General features: G+C 36.8%; 1 protein-coding gene across 1 annotated transcript in view; it reads right to left on the minus strand.

The window, feature by feature from the left end:
- CCN3 (cellular communication network factor 3) overlaps nucleotides 1–26,589 on the minus strand; it is a 368,026-nt gene that overhangs the window by 16,466 nt on the left and 324,971 nt on the right. The window contains exon 4 of the mRNA XM_044066923.1: nucleotides 8,066–8,274. Coding sequence (XP_043922858.1) covers nucleotides 8,066–8,274 — 209 coding nt within the window. The remainder of the gene's footprint in view (nucleotides 1–8,065; nucleotides 8,275–26,589) is intronic.

Here is a 26,589-nt window from a genome sequence, read left to right on the forward strand (position 1 = left end):
AGGCCAAGCACTCATTTAATTGCTATCTGTGTCTGGGACAGGATGATGTTAAAGTGCTACTCAACAGCTCTCTGTGGTTTGTGGTCTGGTGTCATTAGCCAACATTCAAATGGGTCACCTGTGTCACCTGGAAAAAGAAACATGAAGGAGGGCACATACGAAAAAGGGGGTATGTGATGATATGAGGTAGTGCCATCTGTACCAGAGAAAGTGGGGCAGTACATGTGTACATATGCCAGCATAACTAGCTTGAGTTTTGTAAAGAATTTTGTTATTTAACTATAACACTGATTTGTACAGATGTTTGAGTTGACAATATCAAAAGTCAAAAGTAAGTTTATTGTCATTCAGACCATACTCAAATCCACAGCTGAATGAAATTGCATTTCTCCAAGCTCATGCACAAACAGAAAAACACAGGAGCACAGAAACAGAAAAATACAGCAGCACAGAAACAAAACCACATATACAACAACAGTGACAGCAGTTACAAATGAAGGCACTGAAATCACAGAAGGCATAAAACTTCAACAACCATGTGCAACTTCCAGCAATGCACTCTATCCACATCACTACCATCTTCCTCTCCAATACCAGCATATCCTAAATTCAGTCAGGTCCCCTCCGACACTACAGACCCAAGTCCAATGCAAAATAAAAACCTGGCAGATAAAAATCAGGCATCTGCTACAGCATTTGGAACAACCGCTGCTACCTGAAGGTCTGAATGGCCATAGCCAGTTCAATGATATTCCAACAATTCAAACCATCCACAACATTACAGTTACTGTTCCATTGCCAACACCATCAGCAGTTTCCAAATCAATCCGGATCTCTCCAACCTAAAAATTCAAATCTGGTCCTTTTAAAATCAAACCTGGCAGCCAAGTCTGATCTCCGCTTTCCACCTTTTGCATTCTACAACTCACTTAACTCACCACTGAAGGCCCATACTTCCTTGAACAGTTCAACTATCCCAAAACAAAGCTAACTCAACATGATACCATGGACATCACAGCTGCAGCCAACTGCACACTTGTCCAAGCCAAACAGACCACTTAGTATATCACAATCTACAAAAATCAACATAAAACACTAAACATACATTGTGAGCCAGAGAGGCTGCTGCCACACAAGGTGCCACCATCTGTGTTAAAAATGCATCAGCAGTAGGTCTTGCTGGACAGAAAGAATGTATGCATGTATATTAGGTTGTATCATTGTAAATGATAAAATGTGTATGTTTTATCAGAGAACCTTGGAAGGGTGGACAGTTTGAAATTGTGTTATAACTTTCAGATGCTGCCACAGATCTTAGTAAAGCTCTTTGTGCACAGTGTACCAGAGTCAGGTGACCAGAGGGGATGTCATCCACTAACCAGCATATGGAACTCTCACAGCAGCACTTTTGAACATGGAAGCAAAGATTTCTGACAGGCTATATAACTCAAACATCCACACAGACAGAGAGAGACACCATCTGGCTTTTGCTATGGTAAGACACTAAGCACACATCAGCGTGCCTTGCTTTAGTAAGTAGTCGAGAAACAGTAATTCTTTAGTTAGTCAGGGACATTTAGTGAAATAGTTTAGTATTGTTTTCTGCATCTGTGAGATACTATCCAACTACATTATTTTTATATCTCTGTGGTTAAAACTCTATTGTTTATTGTATTCAGTATTCTCCTGCTTTCTGTTTTATTATTTATTATTAAATATTTTAATACCTTTCATTGTGGCTGGTCCATTAGAGAATGCTTTTAACACTTTGAGGGTACTTATGCTTGTTTTTGTGGCACTGTGGCCACTCCTGAAACTCTTGCTGCTTTGGTCACACTCTGCCTTTTGTATTAGTATTAATTTTACACAGTATAATTGGGAATCATTTGTAAGAGCCTTAGGGTAGCTGACTGGTGGCAGTGTGTTTACCCAGAGTCTGGGCAGAAATGGGCACAGCTATTAAATCTGTGCCAGCTTTTCCCAGATGTGTATGGGTGTGTGTGGCCAGTGTGGAGTTTTGTGTGTGTCTGGAGAGAGAAAGAGAGTCCAGCCCCAAGTCTGGAGAGTGCTCCCTGTGTGCTCTTAAGGAAAATTGTGCTTGATGCAAGGAGCTACATCTGAAAATACTGTGGGATACATCTTTGCTCTTTGTGACCATCCCTCACTGGAGTCAGTTGTGAGGATTGAGTCTCCTTGATTGCTGGCCCAGAATAGGGACCAGTCACAGGGTGTTACTCAATATTACCTTTGCTATTACACAGATAGAGGAAATAGCTATGGCTAACAATGATTCACACCTCTCAACTGTCCAGATTTTTCCTTCATATTTTGGTCTGTTTCTCATACAATTTATGGTTTTCCAGCAAATCAATGAGGATTGAAGTAACTAAATAATGACATATTTGAGTTTCAGACTTCATATCTTTTAGAAAATGCATGCTAATGCATGCTAATGCATAACTTATTAAGTAAATAAGACCAACATTTACAATCTGTCCTGTTTTTGGCCTTTGGCCTCCCCATTACTTTAGGCTTTGTCCAGACTTCTTGTAGTTAGAAGTTGAGAAGTACATGGACAACATATTACTTTGCACTTACCCACTAGGTGACCACAAGGAATCCTACTATGTAGGAAGTGATGGAATAATGAACTTGTGTTGCAAATGTGAGAATCATGGTCAATGCCAGGATGCTGGGCTGACACGTTGGAGATTCACCTCATGCATCACACACCACCTGGCAGCAGCTGCAATGGTAGCCCTTCCTGTTGCTGTACCACTTCCACCATGGTTTAGATGGGGCCCTTATAGTAACATGGATGCAATTATCACACCAAACCCCATCCATAATTACCCTAGTACACGTTTAGCATTTACATCATACATCTGACCTATACATTCTCCCACAGATCTATGCTTCTAACAGTCCTACTATCATCACTTTAATTGTTACTTTCGCACTTTACCACGTACCAATCAACTCTCCCTTATCTTCCTTCACACCCCACCAGATAAGATTCTCCCTACACACCCCCTCCCCACAGATCATCTCATTATCACTTCTGAAATTTTTCATACTCAACCAGTCCATTTCATAAAACTACAATATCTAACACTAAAAACTAAAAGAGATACATATATCAAAAATGCAAAAACAACCTGAGCATACTTTACTTTTCTACTTTAGCCTCACATAATATATTAATACAATGTAGAATGTTCACACAAATTCAGTCTCAAAAGAAAGCAGAAGAGCAGGTGATGTATCAATAATGCATACAAACTATCTCAGTTTACCTTTACCCAAATAAAATCTCTAAATTCAATAATGCAGAAATACAAAACACACAACTTCAACAAAACCGAAAGTCATATGTATTGTAGCTGTATATATCTCCCCAAAAATAACCACACTACATTTAAAGACATTCTATCCTGGTTATCAAAAAAACATTAAACTAGAAACTCTCATACTTGGTGAAGGTAATATTACTTGGGCTGCACTAAATACCTGTATTCACTATTCATAGGATCACAGGATCATGGGATCATAGGAGGTTACTAGGCTAATGACTCTAGGGCCATTGCAAGCCTAGCCAAATTTTACCCTTATTTCCACCATCAGCACCTATCACCTTGTCCAAGAGGGACATAGGTGGAATTCTTGGGGTGAATTTATGATTACCCATCCAATCATCCAGATTGTGTTTGAAGAGGACCATCGATGTGCTCTACTTGACATGAAGTGGGACTCCATTCCAAAGGTGTGGTAACCTCTGGGAGACAGATTTGTCCCTCCAGCAGGTTCTATTAATGTCACACGCCAGGTTAAGGCCATTTGAGTAAGTAAGCCGTGTACCATTTGACTTCCGGATATGCAGCATTTCCAATTAAGCAGGGTCAAAGATTGCCTTATATGCAAGGCAGAGATTACCTCTGAGTAGTCTGTATGAAACAGAATAAAGTGACAATGATTTCAGATGATCCTCATAGGACAGATGATGAAGACCTTGAATTTTCCTTATGAGGAACCTTTATGGTCTCTCCCATTGCTGCACGTGCTTGGAAAGGTAAATACCAAAAGGGGCAGTGTACTCAGTTATTGGCCTGATGAGGGAAGAGTACAGGGAGGTTATAACTTCTTTTTTTCTGTAGGCAATGCCCTCACTTATGAGATGAGCAATATAGCATGCCCTTCTTACCATTGTGAAGACATGGTGATCAAAGGGCAGTTAAACAGTGCCTACAAGAAAATTGGAAGTTATCTCGGGCAACAATGATTTAGCGAAAGAAATAGGTGACAGACCTATGTTTTCTTTCAAGAAAACTATCAGCATTAAAACATTATGTGAGAGGATTGAGAATTTGGAATTAAAGTAAAGATCATCATTATCCCCAGGGACTTTCCAATGTGGACACTGTAAGCAATGCTGTCACATTTGTAATTATTCCTTTCGTCCATTTTAAACATTTGGATGTGACTATATGGGCAAGAGAGTGCTATGACTATTCATCCGACTATGTGGTGTATGCAGCTATTTGTGAATCATGTTGTTTTTATATAGGCAAAACTATTAAGCATTTAAAAAGAAGAATCTACTTACACTTGTAAGCCATCAAGAAGAAGGATTTGTGCAATGCTTTGGCTAAGCACACTGTTACATGTAAAGATTTCAAGAAATTTTCTTTTTTTTTTTTTTGTTTTAGATTCTGTTTCTGTCGAGGATTTTAGCGGTGACATCAAGTCACTACTAGAGACACTCTGGCAGATTAGGCTGAATGCCAATAAACTGCCTGGTTTAAATGAATCAATTAATATCAAATGGTTTTTACTAAGACAAAGGATTTGAAGATGAGATTATTTTATGGTATTTTAGTTATAAATCAGTTGCTAACAAGTAATAATGCTTAACCAAATTTAACTGCATGCAATTTAAAGCATGACAGAATAGTAACAAACAGTATTATGGTTTTGGGGCTAAGCCCACTTTTAGATTGTTTGCATTGGTTTCTTATTCACATGGTTATTTGAATGCCTTTTTAAGGGGTGTGTATGTGTGTGTGTTTTACAAACTTTTTTGGATGAAGTTCTTTTTGAAACATTAAAGAGAATGAAAGCGCTAAGAAAAGGTATTCATGGGTTCTTTTTCAGCTATAGTTTCACCTTGCCTTTTTAGTGTTTTTAATTGTTTAGTGATTTTTTGTTGGTATTTCTACAACGTACTATCGAGATACCTGAGAGAGTTTCCACTATTGGGTGGCTTCCAGCACATTTTAAAGACATAAATTTGCTATTGACCAATACATACTGATATAAAATTTTGTTTGTTTTTGCTGTTATTATTTATTCAATTTATTGGTACATCATTGCTGTTTTATGTTCTTTATCTTTCTTTGTCTTTAGTTTTATTTATTTTTCTGTATCACTCTTCTTGTACATTATTTTATATATATATATATATATATATATATATATATATATATATATATATATATATATATATATTGCATCATCATATGTATTATTATATTACTATAAGTAGTATTTTATTTTGTACAGTTTCTGGATTCAAGCAGTTTGATAAAGTTGAAGTTGAACCTAGGTGATATTTTTGTTACAATAAAGCCTTGCTGTTATTTGTCTGTGTGTAATATTGGTGTGCCTTTCATGAAGCTAAAATGTTAAGTATTTCTTTAATCTTGTTTAGTAATTCCTGTCTCCTTTCCATCGTGTATTTACCATGCTGTAGATCTCTGCATCTTCCACATTATCACTTTTGTTTGCAAACAATAAACTCTGTAGTAGGATCTGTTTTACATCACAAATAGTCTTCCTCAGCATGGTCACTCAGTTTATTATTACAGTGCTGTAACATTTAGCAAGCATTTTGCTGTCTCCTAACATGCTTATTACCTTTATCAATTTATTCTATGAATTTTGTCAAATACCTTTGCAAAATCTAAAAAGGGGAACTTTTGATCTGCTACTGTCATCTACAAATTAATGAATTCTATTAGAAAATTATTCACAAGTGGCATTTGCTATTTCCATTAGAAGAACTTACTAATAAAGTCCTCTCACAACTAAAGCTCTGTTATAGGATATTGCATTCGCTAGCTCCTACCGCTCATAAAGCACTGTTCAAGAATGTCCTTCTCTCCAAACTAGAATACTGTATCCAGGACTCTCCTTACACTCTGCTTATCACACTCAAAAACTTCACTTCAACTCACGGTAGATAAAACTTCCAGATTTGCCCTTCTTGCTGATATCTGTGTGCACCACTGCAATTTTCCCTGTTACTGAAAGATCCAGTTATATTCTATGCATCTCACTACATAAAATTCTAATTTATGGCTACTGCCCTCCTCCCCGCCACCCCGAAAGCAAAGCTCCCAATCACGGAACAGTCCTACTTCAGAAGGAATTCACAGAATAACTTGAAACAGTCATTGGTGAACAAGCCTTCACACAAACAGGTCTTGCTCTCTGGAACAAACTACCAGCTAATACTAGGCATGAAGACAGTCTTACTAAGTTTAAGAAATCCTTTTCTGAGCACCTCTTCATGGAATTTGCTGGTGAATGCTTTAGGTATAATGGTTAAACTGTTTGAAATGCTTAAAATTCTAAAAATGTTTACAATGTCTCAACTGTTTTCCTTTGTCATTTAACTCTTCCACCTCTTCTGTTCTCTTATTAGTCTCTAGGCATGTCTCTGCTAACTCTATTTTTTTTAACTCACTTCAGTTTTAAACCTTTAAGAAGCAATTTCTTTTAGCTATACTGTTTTACCTCCCATGTAAATTGATAAGCTTAATGTAAACCCGCTCCTTTATTAGAAATGCATAAAACTGCATAACATTCTACTTTATAAAAATTGTAGAATAACTGTATATGAATTGTCTAAAGTTTTTTCAGCTATGCAAACCTAACAATCTATTGTATTTGAAGTGTATAACATAAGTTTACTTGCAGTGTTAGTTGCCTCTTTTCCGGGGTTATGGCTGAAAAGGGTCTTTAGACCGGACCACTTACTTAGTTACCAAATAGTAAATAAATAAATAAATAAAATAAAAATAGAATAACACAGTAGAGAAAAGAATGTTCCCTATTGAAATGGCAGTACTTGAAATGCCAAGTGCCGAAAAGACAGAAAAAAAGACAGAAAACACAGGAGAAGAATGAATCTCGAAAAGCGCTCTTCTTAAAGCTTCTTTTTTGTGGGGGGGGGGACAATCCCCTCTGCATCCACATGCTCCCAACTTACATATACCTACTCCCACATGGCCATACCTCACAGAATGGGGAATATTCTCAGAAATGGCATCTAAGACTTGGTATATGTTAAGTTCATTCTTTCGGCCTTTCAGTCTCCTACTCACTGAACTTCCATAATGAAGACACTTCTAGCAGGAAGCATTTAATTTCATCACATTTGGTACCTCAGCCATATAACAGCCTTCACAAAATCTGTATTATGACTCTGCATTATGAAAGTTCACTGAGTATGTTTTTATTATTTAATTTGTGTTATTTTAATAAGTGCATTAGATAAGTCTGATATCCTTAACCTACTTTAACTCCACTTCATACTTCTAATAAATATGACTGAAAAACTGTCCAAAGCATGCCAGCAAACCTAGGTATTGTTCAAGCCAGAATACATGCCAGCAAACTCAGGTATTGTTCAAGCCAGAATATATGCCAGCAAACCTAGGTATTATTCAAGCCAGAATATATGAGATCAACCCAGGTATTGTTGAAGCCAGAATACATGCAAGCAAACCCAGGTATTGTTCAAGCCAGAATACGTGCTTTCAAACCTAGGTATTGTTCAAGCCAGAATACGTGCCAGCAATCCCAGGTATTGTTCAAGCCAATACATCCCAGCAAACCTAGGTATTGTTCAATCCAGAATACATGCCAGAAAACATGAGTACTGCTCAAGCCAGAATACATGCCAGCAGGTTCTGTTCATGCAGAATACTGAAAAAGGACATCACTTTCACTTTTAAAGCAAATTACAAGTACATGTTCATTTAAGCACAATACTGGAAATTACCTTATGGGGTGGTTTCTGATTTTCACAAGGTCGCACCATGCAAATGCGTGTTTGTCTCACCAGTTCGCAGTGGCGGTTCTTGTTTGTGACACGGCTGGAAATACCGACTCCACAGTCTTTAGAGCATGCACTCCATTCCGTCGTCTGCTCAATGCAGTTGAGTCCATCCTCAGATGCATCAATTCCCAGCGTTGCCTCTTCTCTGTAGGCTTTATGAAAGCAAATGTGTGCATCAATTTTTCTTTCATTTTTGTTATATTTTTAATCACATGGCATTTACCTAGAAGCAAGACTTTAGGAAAAAGTAAACACACACACAAAGACACAGCTTGCACACACTGAGCTTAACTTTAAACTTAAATGACAGGGGGTTGAAAAAATACACACCTTTGGTCTACAGTAGTAGAAACATTGTCTACTGTCCTGATACCAACATTAAAGTAGTAGGCATTTTATCACCTTTATATCTACATCATCAAATATTTTCACCAACCTACCTGATTATGAATGATGGATGGTCTTTGTGCACACAAGACATGCAGGCCCTATATTCTAAAACAACCAAGTAGTACAAGCACCACATGTTAACTGCACTAAACACTAAAGCTGACTGTAAACATTCAGAAAAAGTTTACACAAAGTGATAGATATTCTGTAAAGGTTAAAATCTTTCCCCATTTTATTTTTATACATATATATATTGCATTGATTAGGTTCCATTTTGATATTAGACTTCAATTTTTGTAACTACAAGCCACACAGCTTAACTTTCAGTTCTCCAGTTTAAGTTTGCATTTCTTGTAAATGACACTAACTGAAGCCTTGTTTAAAGTAATTATTCATTATCCAAGAAGGCACTTCAAGCAGAATACCAGGGTCCATTTTAAATCAGTATTGTGTTTCAGCTTGCATGCAGGCTGTCACATACATAACTGCCATGTTGGTAATGCTCACTATATGAAAGAAAGAGTCTTCCCAGTGCAGTTAATTTAGGTTACCTTCCAACTGGAAGCAAGGGACATTAACTCAACTCACTCATATTTGTGAAAGACTGATGTACGATTCTTTTCATTTAACCTGATAAAGAGTTTAAACAGTAAAACTGATGAACAACTAGGTAAACCTTCATGTCATCAATTTAAATAATGTAAAAGTATCTAAAAATTTGCCGAGCCAGCCCATCAGGGGTGAAGTTATCTTCATATTCCTCCATTTCGAATCTACATTCCTCCTGGCCGAAATTCCTGTTTGTGGTTTCATTCCACTTGGGTATTTACTCCATAAGGATTCAAAGTGCCAGTTTCCAGTTCAGGCTTCATTTTGTTCCATCAGGATCTGACTCTGAGTCATAGGAGTGCCAGTCTTCAGTTTCAAACTGTCTGTCTCCAGTCCCCAGTTACATTGTTAAGAAAACAAGATGGTTGGTGACTTTCTTATTACTATGGATACTGTAGAAAAGTTAGCATCAAAATAAACTGTGACTTTAACTATCCATACTAAAGAAAACCCTAAGGTTGTGTGGCTTCAGATTACAGAGTGTTTTTTAAGAACCAAAATAGCTGTAAAAGTAAAAATCTGGGCAAAATTAATATTCAGAATGTTACGGATAATTCTTGAGCAAACAACCATACGCTCCGCAAGGATGGCATGCAGGGTCAAGCCAACAATGTAAACCACCAACGACCAGCAAAAAACGATTCTCAGGGATTTACATTTTCATCATAACGAATCATACATTCTGGGCCAGAATATGTCATCCATGGAAAAGGCAGCCTTGGAGGAATTAAAGCATAATCGCGACATTGCCATTCTACCTGCAGACAAGGGTGGTGCCGTGGTGGTTATGAAAATTGGGGAATACCTTGATGAGGGGAAAAGACAGTTAGCTGATACTAGATGTTATATGCAAATGTACATTGATCCGACTGGGGTTTTTAAAAAAGAAATAGACTCTTTTCTGAAACTAGCTGAGGATGAGGGTATCATAACAAAAAATACTGTTAAACATCTTACTGTAAAAGACCCACAGAAACAAATCTTGTATCTTCTCCCAAAAATACATAAGTCCATTTCAAAACCTCCAGGTAGACCCATTGTATCAGGGATAGGGTCCTTGACAGAACCACTATCAGCATTTCTAACACAGTATCTCAAACCCCTTTTAACATCAGTTAGGGCCCGACTACAGGACACCACACACTTTTTACAAATTTTGGAGGACACACAGCTAGAACCAGACTGGTTAATGTGCACATTGGATGTTAAATCTTTATACACAAGTATTCCACACTGGGCGGGATTACAATCCCTGCAATACTGGCTTGAGAGAACAAACTTATATCCTCCGGGCTTCAACACCTTACTTGTCTGCATGGCGGAACATGTATTAAACAAAAATGTTTTTTATTTCCATGGAGGATGCTTTTGGCAGCTACAAGTGACAGCAATGGGAGCTTCCTTTGCACCCATTTATGCTGACTTATTCATGGCCCATTTTGAAGAATGTATGATATATGACAAATCACACAATATTTACATGGTGGAAATTGATATCTGGCGATGATATTTGGATGCTTGCTGGATGGTGTGGAAGATGGATGAAGCATATCTAAAGGAATTTATGGAGTACCTGAATGGTAACATTTGGGGTATTGAGTTTACGGTTACATGTAACAGGAGTACCATAGACTTTTTGGATGTTACTGTTTACCGTAATGCAGATGATACTCTAAGTACCAAAACATTTAGAAAATACCCTCAATACAATACCTTGCTACACGCCTCCAGTATGCACCCGAACCACACCATCCGCAACATCCCTAAGTCTCAATTTATGCGTATCAGACGCATTTGTTCATCTCATGATGAATTTGAACATGCCAGACTTGATTTATACCATAGATTTAAGGACAGAGGATATAGAGACATAGATATATATCAAGCTAGTTCATGAAGCAAAACCATAGACAGAAGAACATTGTTACAATACAAAAAATCAGAGCATGCTCATCAGGATTCTATCTTGAGATTTGTCACCACATATGGCAGGAACCAACCTATTGTCAGGGATATACTTAATTGCAACTGGAAAATTCTTTTGGCTAATGACACTTTAAGGTCAATACTGGGCTCTCAATGTCAAATGTCATACAGAAGAGGCAAGAATTTGGGAGGGCTATTTTCACATTACAAAAACAGAGAAGGGGGAGGTGCGATATATCATCAGACCACTATCAGTGGTGATAAACTAATTGGTACTTTTCCATGTGGTCACTGCTGCTCCTGTTTACAAGTTAGTACACTAAAAGAATTAACCAGTGCCAACACCAATCGGGTATTTAAAACCAGGGTGTTTGGTAATTGCAGCAGTACATGGATTATTTACTTAGCTACCTGCCAATGTAAAGCTTTTTATGTTGGTCAGACCTCTAGGTCTCTTAGAATAAGGATGACAGAACATCGTAGTGACATGAGGAACAAAAAAGAAACAAATGCTTTATACAGACACACGATACAACATCCCAATGCCCAGTTTATGTTCATGATCATTGACAAAATTCAGGGAGATAGGAACAACCAACAGGGTTGGCACACCATTTTAAACCACAAGGAACAATATTGGATAACCAACCTTGGATGTTTATTCCCCCCAGGTCTGAATGACCATCTGTGAGTTTCACTGAACACTGGAGGATTTCATAATCATGGTTACAACAACAAACATTCATATTGATTAAGAATTAGTACGAACCATTCAATGGTGGTTAGGCCTACCAACGCTCATATTACACTCTATAAAGCATGATAAAAAATTGTTCAGGATACGAATATATGTATGGTTTGGTAGTATCTGGTATAGTATGGTGTTAAACATTATTATTATTATACAATTACAATGTTGAATTTGTATTATCTACAAGCATATTATTTCAATTTATTATAATCTATAATATAGCTGAGAATGAGGCCACTATACTCTTTTTGCCTTATTTTGTAATATATTATATGATCAGTACTTGGTTCATTATTATTCAGTTCTTTTGAACTTGTGGTTATCACCCTTCAAAATATATATATATATATATATATATATATATATATATATATATATATATATATATATATACTAGTGGTATATATTTTCTGCTTCTTTACACTATGATATGCATTCACAAATAGTGACTATGGTATTGGTCTATTACCTTGTAATATGTATGTCATATAATGGCTTACTTCCAGAGCTTTGATTTTTATCTTTAAAAATATGACTTAATATCTACACCTCTGGCATTTTTATGTCACTGGTCATATGCTTTAATCAAGAATGGAACATGCACTTTGCTACTCCAGCCACTGGGTGGTGCTGTAATATTGCTTCCAGGTATTCAGAGACTAGTATAAATGCAGGCTGCTTCATTTCATTCAAAAAAACTTTATTGTATTCATTGATAAAGGCTGAATAGCCGAAACCGGTCTGGATTTGAAGGAATTATAAATAAATAATCATTATTTCTTCATTACTGCGTGTTCACTATCATTTTTTGCTGGTCGTTGGTGGTTTACACGGATAATTCTTGCCCATAAGAAAAGCATGATCATAAGACTACTGTTTAATCTTAGAACATGACCTGCTGCGTGATATCTCCAACAGCCTGAAACCATTGTTGACACCATTTCTACTCACGGGTGACAGGTATTCCTTTTTAAGCCAATGGTGCCAAACATTATTCTCATCTCCCAGATGCATGCAGATTAATGGACAAATTACATGAATTTCAAGCCTGGATGATATTACAGGACCATGACATATCAAATATAGAAAAATATGGCTAAACCTTTCAAGCTAGATTTATGGAACTGGAAAACTACTGCCCACTACATACCATGGGGAGGGATTCATACTGAGTACCTATGGTTTAAGGCCAACTCTACCTTGACACTTTAAAATGGGTACATACTGTCACAAAAGTGGGCGACTCCATTATCAACCGAGTGACCCGAAGCTCTCTCAGTCTCCACCATTCCGTGGTATGGATTACTCTACACCATTCTGTTGTATGGACTACTTTCCCACTCTGTTGTGTGAACTATTTCCACCATTATATGGTGTGAATTACTCTCCACCATTCTGTTGTGTGGACTACTTCCACTATTCTGTGGCGTGGATTACTCTCCACTATTAAGTTGTATCTCCAACTTTCCCCATTCTATTGTGTGGACTACTTCCGCCATTCTTTGGTGTAGACTACTCTCCACCATTCTGTTGTATGGACTCACCATTCTGTTGTGTGGACTACTTCCACCATTCTGTGGTGTGGAGTACTCTCCACCATTCTGTTGTATGGACTAATTTCCACTATTCTGTTGTGTGGACTACTTCCACCATTCTGTGGTATGAACTACTTCCATAAAATATTACCATTAACTCTCATAGAACATATCAGGTCTTCCACCACCAGTCTTGTGGATGTTGTTCTTTTTTTCATTTGGGGTAGGTAGGTAGTGGAGTCCAGGTATCCTTTTCAGCCACAACTCTGGCACATTGGCTGTTATTCCATACATTGAATGGCAATAACATTGAAAATATAACTCACTATGTGACTAATAAGTTTCAGATTTTACTTGGTACATACAGGCCACATAGAAACGTGAAAAAAAATTCAGAAGGTGTTTCAGGTCAGCATGACTGGTTGTGGTACATATTCAGAAGGTGTATACAGTTTGAGGTTATGCATACAAGTTTACATCAGACAAATATTTACTGTTATTGTGGCTTAAATAAGGCAGATGCTTAATGGTATAACAACCAAGTTTAAAAGAATAAATGTATGATATATATATATATATATATATATATATATATATATATATATATATATATATATATATATATATATATCCAAGGTTAGAAGGTGCACATGGTGAACAGTACATATAATGTGTACTTTTGAGTACACAGAAGTTGAAAATAGCTCTGCTGTTTGCAAATTGTGTAATTCCTCATTAGTGATTCAGTGTTCTGTAGACAGGCATACATAATCTATTTATGTATGCACATATTTATTTAAAACAGTAATGAGTCAGCAGTGGTCAGTTTTCCTAACGTCTTATGCTGGACAGATGCCAGTAAAAGTCAGCATGAATTTCATCTTTTGGCTAACTATTCACCAATGTCCATGAGATACTTGTAAATCTATGCTTCTGCAAGGTATTCTCTTGTTTATTTGTTTTTTTTTTCCTGAAGGAGGGATATTTAGTATCCAAAATCTGGACAGGCAATGAAACACTGATGGAGTATTTCAACTCAAACAATAAAATGCTGGAAAAAAATGGAAGAAGCCTTAAATAGATACTCGTATCAGGTGAGAAAACTGAAAAATTCACAGGGTAAAATGAAGAAATGGCTGGCTGAATATGAGACTGCGCAAGAAGAGATGTTTCAAAAAATAATAGAATTAGAGGGAAGAGCACATAGGGAAACCCTGAGATTTTCTGCTGTACCAGAGAAGTTGCTGGAAGGAACAGACTATATTAATTTCATGAAAGCAAAAATAAGCAACTGGACTGGTATTTTACAACAGGACCTGTAAATTGAAAGGGCACATTGTGTGTATGCTCCAAACCTGGCTATGAGAAAACACCCTAGAACTTTAATAGTAAAAATGCACTCTTACCAGCAGAAGGAGTTGATTCTCACAAAACGGTGGGAGAAGGACAAAGTATTAAAAGTGGGAGACAGCAGAGTGTTTGTGGAGAATGAGGAATACAATTCCAGTTAGAAGATGTTGTTTCAAGAAAGTCTTAGCATGACAGTGTTGCTATTTTATTCCCTTAGGAAATATGGCAATTTTGTTATTCTTAATTTATTGAAGAGAGAACGTTGGCAACTGTTATGGAATAATTTGAAGTTAGTGATTACAAAAGTTGCTCTGTCAGTTACTGGAAGCCAATCAGCTTTTCTTTTTTTCTTTTTGAGTACGTACTTTTTCTTTTGTTCTTTCTTGTCTCACAGCTGCATGCTGTGGGGATGGAAGAATCAGTCTGCATGCAGGTGGTCTGGCTTATTTATTTCCCAGAGTGGAGTCGGAACAATGATCCTGAGATATCTCCCTTGCTATAAAGAATAATCTGCTATTTGTACTCCCCCATAGCAGCTTACTTCATACTGAGTAGCTCTGTGACAGTTTCTTATCCATGTCTCATATATTTATCAGGTTGATTATTTCTTAGCCCTGTCTCATATATTTATCAGGTTGACTATCTTGTATATTTCTCAGGTTGACTATTTCTTAGCCCTGTCTCATATATTTGTCAGGGTGACTATTTCTTAGCCCTATCTCATATTATCAGGGTGACTATTTCTTAGCCCTGTCTTGTATATTTATCAGGGTGACTATTTCTTAGCCCTGTCTCGTATATTTATCAGGATGACTATTTTTTAGCCCTTTCTCTTATATTTATCAGGGTGAGTATTTCCTAGCCCTGTCTCATATATTTATCAGGTTGACTATTTCTTAGTCCTTTCTCATATATTTATCAGGGTGACTATTTCTTAGCCCTGTCTCATATATTTATCAGTTTGGGCTGACTGTGAGGAGTGGTTAGAGTCTGTCTGCCCCAGGCTGATAGGATTGGCACATTTTTTTCTGCTTCAACCACTCCTGCAGACTTGGTGTTTCCTTCTGTGCACCACACTCTGTTAGAGCTCATGAAAGGACCACCACTAATGTTCCTGCCTTTCAAAGGCAGATATGCACATTCTCTGTGCCTTGCTGTCAACTGTCTGATATGTTAACTGAACTTGGGTCATTTGGGCTGGACTCAGGGCTTTGTATCTCTCACCCACTGGTGAGTTTTTATTTGTCCTTATTTATATATTTTTGAATTTGTTGGAGTATTGCTCTTTCCTTGGGGGCCAGGTAGCAAAATGACAGATTTTGTTAACCATAATCTGTACTATTTTTGTGTTGCTAGAGTACTATTATTGGTGAATTACATTCAAATCTGGGAGTTAGAACATTTTTTGCCTGTATTGTCCTAGATCCTTTGGCAGTTGCCATTTGGTTGTTGGCTTTGGCTGTAGTTAACTCTGTGTGGTACATAAATCTAGGTGGTGGGATCCATATGGTATTTGCAGCTAGGGACTTTTTTTTTTCCTAGAGGGTTTGTAAAGTTTATTGCATTATTTGTGCTTAGGTTTTTGGGAAATCCATAGAATATATCACATGTTTTTGTTAAATGTAGTGTTAATTGGTTAGCTAGGAATTAATGGCATGTTTCTTTTAAATCTAGGTTTAGTTAAATGTCCACTTTGTTTTGGAGAGGTATCTGATGAATAAAAAAGAACATAATTTGCAAAAATGGTACAAGAAGAATGCCATTTGGCATTAATGGTAATTGTATTAGGGTCTATTGTCATAGCTGTCTCATTTATGAAGAATGAGTATAGTATTGACCTAGTACTGAACCTTGTGATACCCCTAATGTAAAAGTACAAGGTAAGGTGGGTTTATTGCTATTTGTAATGTTAAAGGATCAGGTACTAAGATACTTGGAGAGCCAACTGGCTACTTCTGTAGTAAACCCCAGCTTGTTTAGCATTAAAATAAGAAGATGCTGTCCTACATATTCAAAAGTCATTCTTAGGTCTGTGAAAATGCCACTAATTACCTTACTGGATTCCATGCTGGGACAGACTTAACTAGTCGATGACTGTTAGGGTGTTATGACCTGCCACAAATGTGTAGGATATCTTTCCTCTTCTATCTGAAAGCAATCCAAATGTATTTATGCGATTAATAATTTTTTTCAATTTTTTTTTTTTTGCCAGTGGGCACGGTATTGAAATGGGTCTTAGGTCCTCATGCTGTTTTTTTTTTTTTTGGGGGGGGGGGGGTTAAGGCAATGGAAAGAATTTTGACTTGTTGAAGAATGACCTGTAGTTAAGAAGAGATTAAATATCTGCATGAGTTTTTCAGCTATACATGGACTAGACATTTGGATACTTTTAGGTGAAGGGCATAATGGTTAGGGTTGAACTCCTTTTTAAGTGTATTTAGTTTTCTTTTACCTTCTTTTTGAGATAACTTGGAAATAAAAAAGAGGACTATAGTTTGGGATGAGATAGTGTAACAAAGGAGGGGAGTAGATTGAATCATTTCCAGCTTTCCTCAGGTGATAAACTTTGCTTTTTAGTCTTTGAATTTATCAACAATTTCCAGGACTGCTGTTGAATTCCATTCTTTATAAAGATTTGTCCAGTCTCTTTGTTGTAGTTCATTTTCTTTTAATTCAGGAATGTTTCTTGTTTGTATTATTTTACATTTTAATTTTGTGGCATTAAATAATATGGAAGCTGTGAATGGATTATGGTCACTTCTTACATTTGGAAGAGTATTTTTATTTTAGCAATAATCCTCCACTGGGCGTAGATAACACAAGATTTACTCATGGTTATCGTGGTTTGATCACACTGTTGAAGCACAAGTGATTAAATAAAGCCAACTGTGGGTAAATCCTGCATTACCCACATACAGAAGTGGATTATTGCTATTGTACAATGACATTATTTAAGAAAAAAAAGTCTTACCTGTCATAAATAATGCTGCTCACATTTATGGGGAATCTCTTCTCTGAAAAAAGTTTAGTGAACATAACAGCATCCACCAATGATGGTTATTATCATTAACATGGAATGGAGAGTATGTATTCTTATATATCATCTATACAGAGATGTGAAAACAAAACTGGAAGAAACATTGTTTTATCAGTATCAAAAATCAATGGAAGCGTTTCTCCTGTAAGTGTACTGTGCACAAGCCTCCCTATTCTTTTTGACTGCAAATAGGTAGGCAATAATGTTCCTTGTTTTCCCAGAAACACAATTACATGTCTATCCTTAGTCCTCCCTCCAGGTGATGTTTCATTAATCACAGAGTTTTAAATACATATCTTCCTCTCAGGTAATGGAGTTTCAGTTAATTCTTCTGGTATCAGTTTCTGCTCCACTCATTTTTGCTTCATGACTGTTCTGTAAAGTAGCTTGGTATATGCTTATTGCCAAACTGTAAATATCAATATAACACCACTGCTTTGCTTGGCAACCCAAAATGTGTTATAGGTTCACAGGAGGTTACTAGGCTAATGGCCCTAGGGCCTTTACAAGCCTAGGCATGTAATATTCATGTTCCCTAATTGACCTTGGTTAGATTGTCATTATTCAGAGTGACCTATGATCAGCATCGACTGCCCCTGTCCATAAGGGACATAGGTACCACCACTAGTTATGGTCTCCCATCCAATTGTCTGGGTTGCACTTGAATAGGGTCATTAAGGAGCTCTGTTTCATGTGAATTGGGAGTTTATTCCAGAGAAGTGGCAATTTCTGGGAGATATATCTGTCTCTCCAGCATGTCCTGTTAATGTCCCAAGCTAGGTTGAGATCCCTGGAGTGAGTGTCCTTTTATTGCCATTAGTTTACTAACCTCTCTGGTGTTGAAATGGGCTCTAGCTAAAAAGCCATGGTAGAATCTATAAGAACATGAAAAATTTTAATATAGTTTTCTTGTGCCCTTTGGCAACTATCTTACTACACACATCACAAAAACTTAAAAAAAAAACAGCAGAAGTTCCTAATAAAAACTATCATTGGCCTTATAAGTCCTAGCTACCAGAAAAGGGTGGAATCCTTGTCGCTGCACTCAGTGTCATATAGGCTCCAGAGGAAAGATGTATGCCTTACTTCCTGTACCACCAGGATTCTGTTATCGTTGGCATAATTTTCCTTAATAAGCAATAGAACAAGAGAACTAAACTGACATCAAGAAATATATAAAACTAGATGGAGAGATACGTTCATCATTCAGCACCTTCCCCTCTTCTGGAATAAGCTCTGCTTACATGTGAAACAACGTGTCATTCTTAAAACATAGCTTGGGCAACTGAATGGGCACACTTAAATTTACTCTGACACTTACAGGCCCTGCCCTCTTGAAAAGGGTCATGGAGAATGTGGGTGGTTATTGGCACATGTGGTCTCTGATCAAATTGCCTTATATATTCTATAATTCTATGATTGTTCATGTATTCATTCACAACAGAAGAATTAAGTTTCATGCCACTTGAAGCAACACGTATCATGCTCTTCCTTTCCAAGCTGAAAAAAATGGTTTCAGTCAACAGACACGGTTATTTCTCAGACCGTACAAGCACATTGAGACAGAAATGGAAAATAGAAATTATAAAGGCAATACAATATAACATAGACAACAAAATTAATTATATAAAGCATCGACATTTTGTGAGTAAAAGGGATTAAATTAAACTAACCAAACTAAAACCATATTAAAGCACTAAACATAAAATGATATCCTGTGCATATAACTTGCCAAATCCAAGATGTCAAAACTGGATACATAATGGACCAGGTTGAATGTCAACAAAAGTGGCAGGTAAAACAGTAAAAAGTCCTATGCCAACAACCAGCTGCTTACTTAAGACATCTAAAAAATCCACAGGTCAAGTCTGCATACCTACCTAATGGAAAATCACTTTTGACATTCATAGACTTCTTTTTCAGTTGGTTATCTCATTTTATATGACATCGTAAAACAACACATCTTCCACTGTAACCACATCCTTATCTGAAGCTGTGGTGTTTTGTCTACCAACCACTGATTCAATACAGTGATTTTTTTACCCTCAGCAAAACAGGTGTTTGTATAGTCTAAGCAGCATGCTCTGTTTCAGTATAGTATACCACACATTATATCAGATTTGGTGTTTGTCTTTTTCTGTTAATGCATGTCCATGGATTTTGGCTTTTCTGGAGATATTATTACTCCTCAGACAAGCCACCATCACTGCAATACACACTCAGCCGCATGAGTTGCTTGCAGGTGCATGTTGTGTATATTTCATTTCACCAGTCCTGTATCTTTCAGCCACATGGCATAGTACCTTACATACATTTCTGCAAATCCTATCTTAGCATTCTGCTTCAAAAAATGGTCTGCTTTCAGCATGTGATATAGATGTATGCTCTCCTACCTAAGTACTCATTATATTACCCACCAATGGAGGTGGCTATCAGCACTGTTGCACAACATCTGATATGGACTATAACTATCTACAGTATGCATGAAGATATTCTCCACAAAAAAAAAAAACAAGTCCTTGTTAGTTTCCCAGCCATGCATACTATTTTATTTTACCTTTTATAAATTTTCCATGAGTGTTTGGTTATGTCGGTAGAGGAGTCTATTACTGCATAGAGTGTACTCAGCTGTTGTGTTAGATTCAAAGTTGAAATTCTCAGCCATATCTCTTATCTCTTGAGTGCTAAATTCCTTTTTTTGTGACTATATAACATTTGGGGGGGGGGCAGTGGGAGTATGGAAATCGAGATTAACACCGACTGTGGTTATGGTTTTAAATAAATAATTAACTGGAATTACACAATTGCTAAATAGTCTACAACAGTAATCTACAGATTGTGTAACTACAGTTTTCAATAAATAAATAAATAACTGGAATTACACAGCTGATAAATAGTCTACCAGCAGTAATCTACAGATTGTGTAATTACAGTTTTAAATAAATAAATAACTGGAATTACACATTTGCATAGCTCTCAACCTCCTTTCTCCAAAATGAGGAACATTAGCCCTCATAATGGTTGACAAATGGACAAAATGTGGAACACTTGCTACTGGCTTACTAACAACTTCGACTAGGAAAGTAATATGATGGCTAAAATAGGCTGGTTTTAGTTATAAAAAAGATATTTTAATGAATTAATATAATTCACATCTAGTTACCCATGGCTAGCAGCTAAAAAATTTTCAACACTGAATGTGTGATAGACCCTTTCAATGTGGAACTTTGAGGAACATGCACTTTTTAAGACCCCAAATGATGGTATGTTCCTCGTAATACGGTACACTTGAGAGCTATGCACATTTGCTAAATAGTCTACCAGCAGTAATCTACAGATTGTGTAATTACAGTTTTAAATAAATAAATAAGTGGAATTACACAGTTGCTAAATAGTCTACCAGCAGTAATCTACAGATTGTGTAATTACAGTTTTAAATAAATAAATAAGTGGAATTACACAGTTGCTAAATAGTCTACCAGCAGTAATCTACAGTTTTAAATAAATACATACATTGGAATTACACAGTTGCTAAATAGTCTACCAGCAGTAATCTACAGATTGTGTAATTACAATTTTAAATAAATAAACAACTGGAATTACACAATTTCTAAATAGTCTACCAGCAGTAATCTACAGATTGTGTAATTACAGTTTTAAATAAATAAATAAATAAATAAATAAATAAATTGGAATTACACAGTTGCTAAATAATCTACCAGCAGTAATCTACAGATTGTGTAATTACAGTTTTAAATAAATAAACAACTGGAATTACACAATTGCTAAATAGTCTACCAGCAGTAATCTACAGATTGTGTAATTACAGTTTTAAAAAAATAACTGGAATTACACAATTGCTAAATAGTCTACCAGCAGTAATCTACAGATTGTGTAATTACAGTTTTAAATAAATAAATAAATAAATAAATAAATTGGAATTACACAGTTGCTAAATAATCTACCAGCAGTAATCTACAGATTGTGTAATTACAGTTTTAAATAAATAAACAACTGGAATTACACAATTGCTAAATAGTCTACCAGCAGTAATCTACAGATTGTGTAATTACAGTTTTAAAAAAATAACTGGAATTACACAATTGCTAAATAGTCTACCAGCAGTAATCTACAGATTGTGTAATTACAGTTTTAAATAAATAAATAACTGGAATTACACAACTGCTAAATAGTCTACAGCAGTAATCTACGGATTGTGTAATTACAGTTTTAAATACATAAATAAATAACTGGAATTACACAGTTGCTAAATAGTCTACCAGCAGTAATCTACAGATTGTGTAATTGCAGTTTTAAATAAATAAATAAGTGGAATTACACAATTGCTAAATAGTCTACAGCAGTAATCCACAGATTGTGACTGAGTTAGTTTGACAAACAGTATAGTTCACACATAAGACAGTCACTCTGTCGGTAGGTAGCTGATGTGTTGTGCTTGGTGCTACTGTCAGTGTGTGACCTGCACAGTATATAACAGAGGTTGCCAAAATGCACTGAATTATTGCTGTACTCAGTAGCCAAACCTAGCAGTATGTTTACTTTGGATTCATAGTTATAGCTTATAATCTACAGGGTATGGAGGGAAGAGAGAGTTCAGTATATGTCTCCTCATGCTCAGTGTCTAAGAGAGAGCATGTCAACACTTTACATAGTACAGTATAGTCTAGGGATAAATTACTAAGTAAACTGTAAACAATGAAAACCATTATTAAACATTTAAACAGATGTTTGATATGATTAAACATATAGATTGTACTTGTATATATTGCAACTGATACAACAGTGTATTTTGGAAAATGCAGCAAAGGGAAGAATTTTTCATTTCTGTTATAATATAGTTGCCTTACCAGTCATATGCATATACAGTCTTTCTGAGCTGCATTTTGCATCTTGCACCATCAAACAATCTATGCACATTAGTAGGAATGGCAAGCTTCTTCCTCATACTGCATGTACCCCAGAAATGCAAGATACAGGCATGCTGTATACATACCAACAAAAAAATACATGGCCAGAGCCAAGCAGCACATAGTCAGTAACAGCCAATGGAGTCACTCAACAGACACCCTATAAAACAATGTGTGGCCAGGAACAGACAACAAATACCAGAGTAGTAGCTGGCTCATTTGGCACATGGTGATGCTCTCTGATATGGTGTTCATCAACACTAGATTGAGGACCAAACACGAAAAAAAAAAAAAAATAAGGTCTGTTCTCAAATCTGGTGTTTCTTCCATATTTCATGCCAAGTTTGAATACACTCACACTATACATGAAATAAAAAGTCTATTTTCCAATCTGGTGCTCTTCCCTTCCTAAGGAAGAGCATCTGCTCCTAATGCCCTGGCTCTATACTGTCCATCCTCACATTTACATGAGGAGCAAAAAGGAAAAAAAATGAATCTGTCAGTAGTACCCCCCCCCAACACCTTGTGCTTGAAGCAGCTGCCCCATCCCCCTAGCTACACTTCTGACACATATTAGTACATAAGCCATGGTCAGAGATGCATAGTAGGCTACTACCTCTCAACTCAGATTTTTGCAGAATGTCCAGATTTTTGCCTCATATTTTTGGTCTATTTCTTATAAAATGTGTGGTTTTCGAAAAAAATCACTGGGATAATATGAGGAATGAAGTCACTAAATAATGATATACATTAGAGTTTCAGACTTCAAATCCTTCAGAACATGTATGTTAACACAAACCCTGTTCCTCTAGCAACCTTCTAAGTTTATAAGAGCAATAATTAACACCCCACCCCCCGTTTTGTCAAGCTTTGTCCAGATTTCTTGCACTAAGGGTTTGAGAGGTATGACAGTAGCACTGCTAATTTAAGTCTCATCCAAACTTGAATACAGCCTTTCTATCATTGCTTCAGCTTCCAAAAATAAACAGTGACACTCTGCAAGCCATCGCCCATCTCCAACAACATTTGTCACTTTATCACAGACAAGAACCTCCTCCTATTTAAAGCAAAGTGGCTTCCCATAAAACATAAGTGTGACCTCTTGTATCACTGCTCTATAAGTGTCTGCATCTTGAAACCTGCTCCCCACTAGCTGCTAAACTCACAAAAAATCCTCCTCTAACCTTGGGCACCACTCCCAATCTGCTCCAACACTCAAGTCCCACAACTAAACTTCAGCCAAATTCTCCTTTACTATTACCCCACCCTATGGCAATCACTATCAATCCACCTAAAAAGATTACCTACCTTTCTACCTCAGCTTTAGAGTTCAACTAAAACAATACCTTCTCAAAGAAGCCCAATGCTCCTGCCTTCAGATAGTCACATTACCTACACTTCTACCTTCTACCACAAACTCCCCCACCTCCTTTGTCTTTCTTGTTGCTTTGTAAAGAGTTTAATAGACTTTAATCTTAAAATGTTACTATGCTTTTGGATAGAATTGTAAATCTCTTGCATATAGTCAGTTTCTCCTATTCTGCATTTCATACCAATGATATATACCATGTTCCTACAACTGTCCTTTAATATGTAAACAATTTTTTTATGCAGTTCCTCCTGTTTTATTTTTATGTCATTACTGTATAGTGCATTGACATAGTTGTCTTTTAACCTTCAAATATATATCTTTTTTTCTGCTGTCTGCTTGCCACCTATGTATGAACTGTGATTATATTACCTGGGCTGTGTTTGAAAATGGTCAGTGTTGATCAGAGTGCTGTCCCAGTAAACAAACAGAAATATATACATACCTAAATACATCAATAGGTATACTGTGGCCAAAGGCCAACAGTACATAGCCCAGTAACATAAACTGTGCCCATAGTGAGACAGTACATATACTGGTAATGCAAGTCATTGCTGGAGACAGATAGCAAGCATGTATACTAGTAAAAGAAATGCTAGCCAAAGATATGCACTGCATACCTCAGTACCATAAACTGTACCCACAGATAGGACAGCAAACACATTAGTAACTCAAGCTGCAGCCATACAGACGGATGGACCATTTTTCACTAAGACAAGATGTAGTCAAAGACAGACAGCCTACACCTCAGCAACACAATCTCAGACAGAGACAGACAGACAGACAGCACAGTACCCAAGCGTTTAACACAAACTTTAATCAGAGACAAATAACCAGTTGCCCATTTACACAAGTTGTGCCCTGAGGTAGATAACAATTACCACAGTAATATAAGCTGAGGCTAGAGACAGATTTCATAAATTCTAATAATGAAACACTATGGCCATATTCAGGCACTATACAGTCTGATAACACAAGCTGTGGGTAGAAATGGAAAGCAGTTATTCCAGTAACACAAGCACATGTTCCAGTAATACAGGCTGTGGCCAGCTCAGACAGTCCAAACTCCAGAGCACAAACTCAAGCTTGAATCAATATTGCAATACATATCAATCCAACTGAGTCAGCCAAAAGACAAAAGCTTTAACTACGCACATTCTGACTAGAAACAAAGGTCGCAGATGAAGAGTTTAGGTACAAAAACTTAAGTACACAGCAGCCTTACCACATTAAATGACTCTCGGTGTTTGCACTATGTGTACTCTGTAACTAATAAGCTGTTTCTCCATTTCAGGGAGTACCTGTCAGCATTTTCTGTAGTTTTGTTGCTACATTACTTACGAAGCTGTGTCATAAGCTTCCAATTCCTGTAAGAGCTAATGTTTATAAAATACAATTAGACTGATTGAGAGGTCAGGAACATGGAATGATACTTTATATTTAGCACACTGAATATATTGTGTAGCATACAACTTTAACCTTAGTCAAAGTGAAGATGGCTTTGTGTGTCATTAACCTGTCAGTTTGGCAGTAATATCCTGCCACACAAAGGGAAAGAAGACCAATTTTTTTCATAATCATTGCATCAAATACCAAGTTCTGTGATATGAGTCTGCAAAATGAGCTAATGACCAATACACTCCTAATCTCACTGCAATGGCCGGCCACTGACTAATGTGTCCTCATTCAGTACATCAAAAAAGGTGACTGGCCAAGGAGAAGAAAAGACAGTCTTGTCAGCTGTCTGCCTGCTTTACAAATGTAGAGCTCCATTTTCATTATACATGAATATAGGGAATGGGTGACACATCTTCTTGAGTGGGAGTTAAAGACATTAAACTACCAGGTCAGTTTTACAATGACCTGAAAATTTTGTAGCAAGGTAATGGGTAATGGGGGTGCAGAGCACATACTTGACTGATGTGTGTATAATCATGGTGATACTTGTGGGTAAAGAAGCAAAACGTCCTATATATGCATGTTATTCTGGAAATATATTAGTTCCATATAAGTATTTACTGGGTGGCACACTAGTGCTGCCTCCTAGCACTCGGATCTGCAGTTTGGCTGTTGGCTAGCATGTCAAATGAGCAGAGTATGCATATCCTTCTTGTGCCCACATGGATTTCTGCAGGATTTTGTTGTTTCTGTCCACATCACAAAGATGTGCCAAAGATGAATAGGTGACCCTAAAAATGTAGGTGTGTGTGTGTGTGTGTGTGTGTGTGTGTGTGTGTGTGTGTGTGTGTGTGTGTGTGTGTGTGTGTGTGTGTGTGTGTGTGTGTGTGTGTGTGTACGTGTGTGTCTACAATCATGGTTCCTTTTAGGCTGAGCTATTTCTTTTGCTCTTTAAGTAGACGGTAGCATCCAGTTCCTCTGTAGCCTTACATCGAATTAAGCAAGCATTTAATGAATCAATGAATGAATGACAGATGGACTGCGGCTTGTACTGCATGATATTTTGTTCCAGTCTGTTTGTACAACTCCATAACACTCTAGGAACATAGTATACTGATACTAATGTTCTTAAAATAAGTGCATCTGAATTATCCTGAAAGACTTTACTAAGAAG

Source organism: Protopterus annectens, chromosome 3.part1, assembly GCF_019279795.1.
Source record: "Protopterus annectens isolate FY-2018-M chromosome 3.part1, PAN1.0, whole genome shotgun sequence".
Classification (NCBI taxonomy): domain Eukaryota; kingdom Metazoa; phylum Chordata; order Ceratodontiformes; family Protopteridae; genus Protopterus; species Protopterus annectens.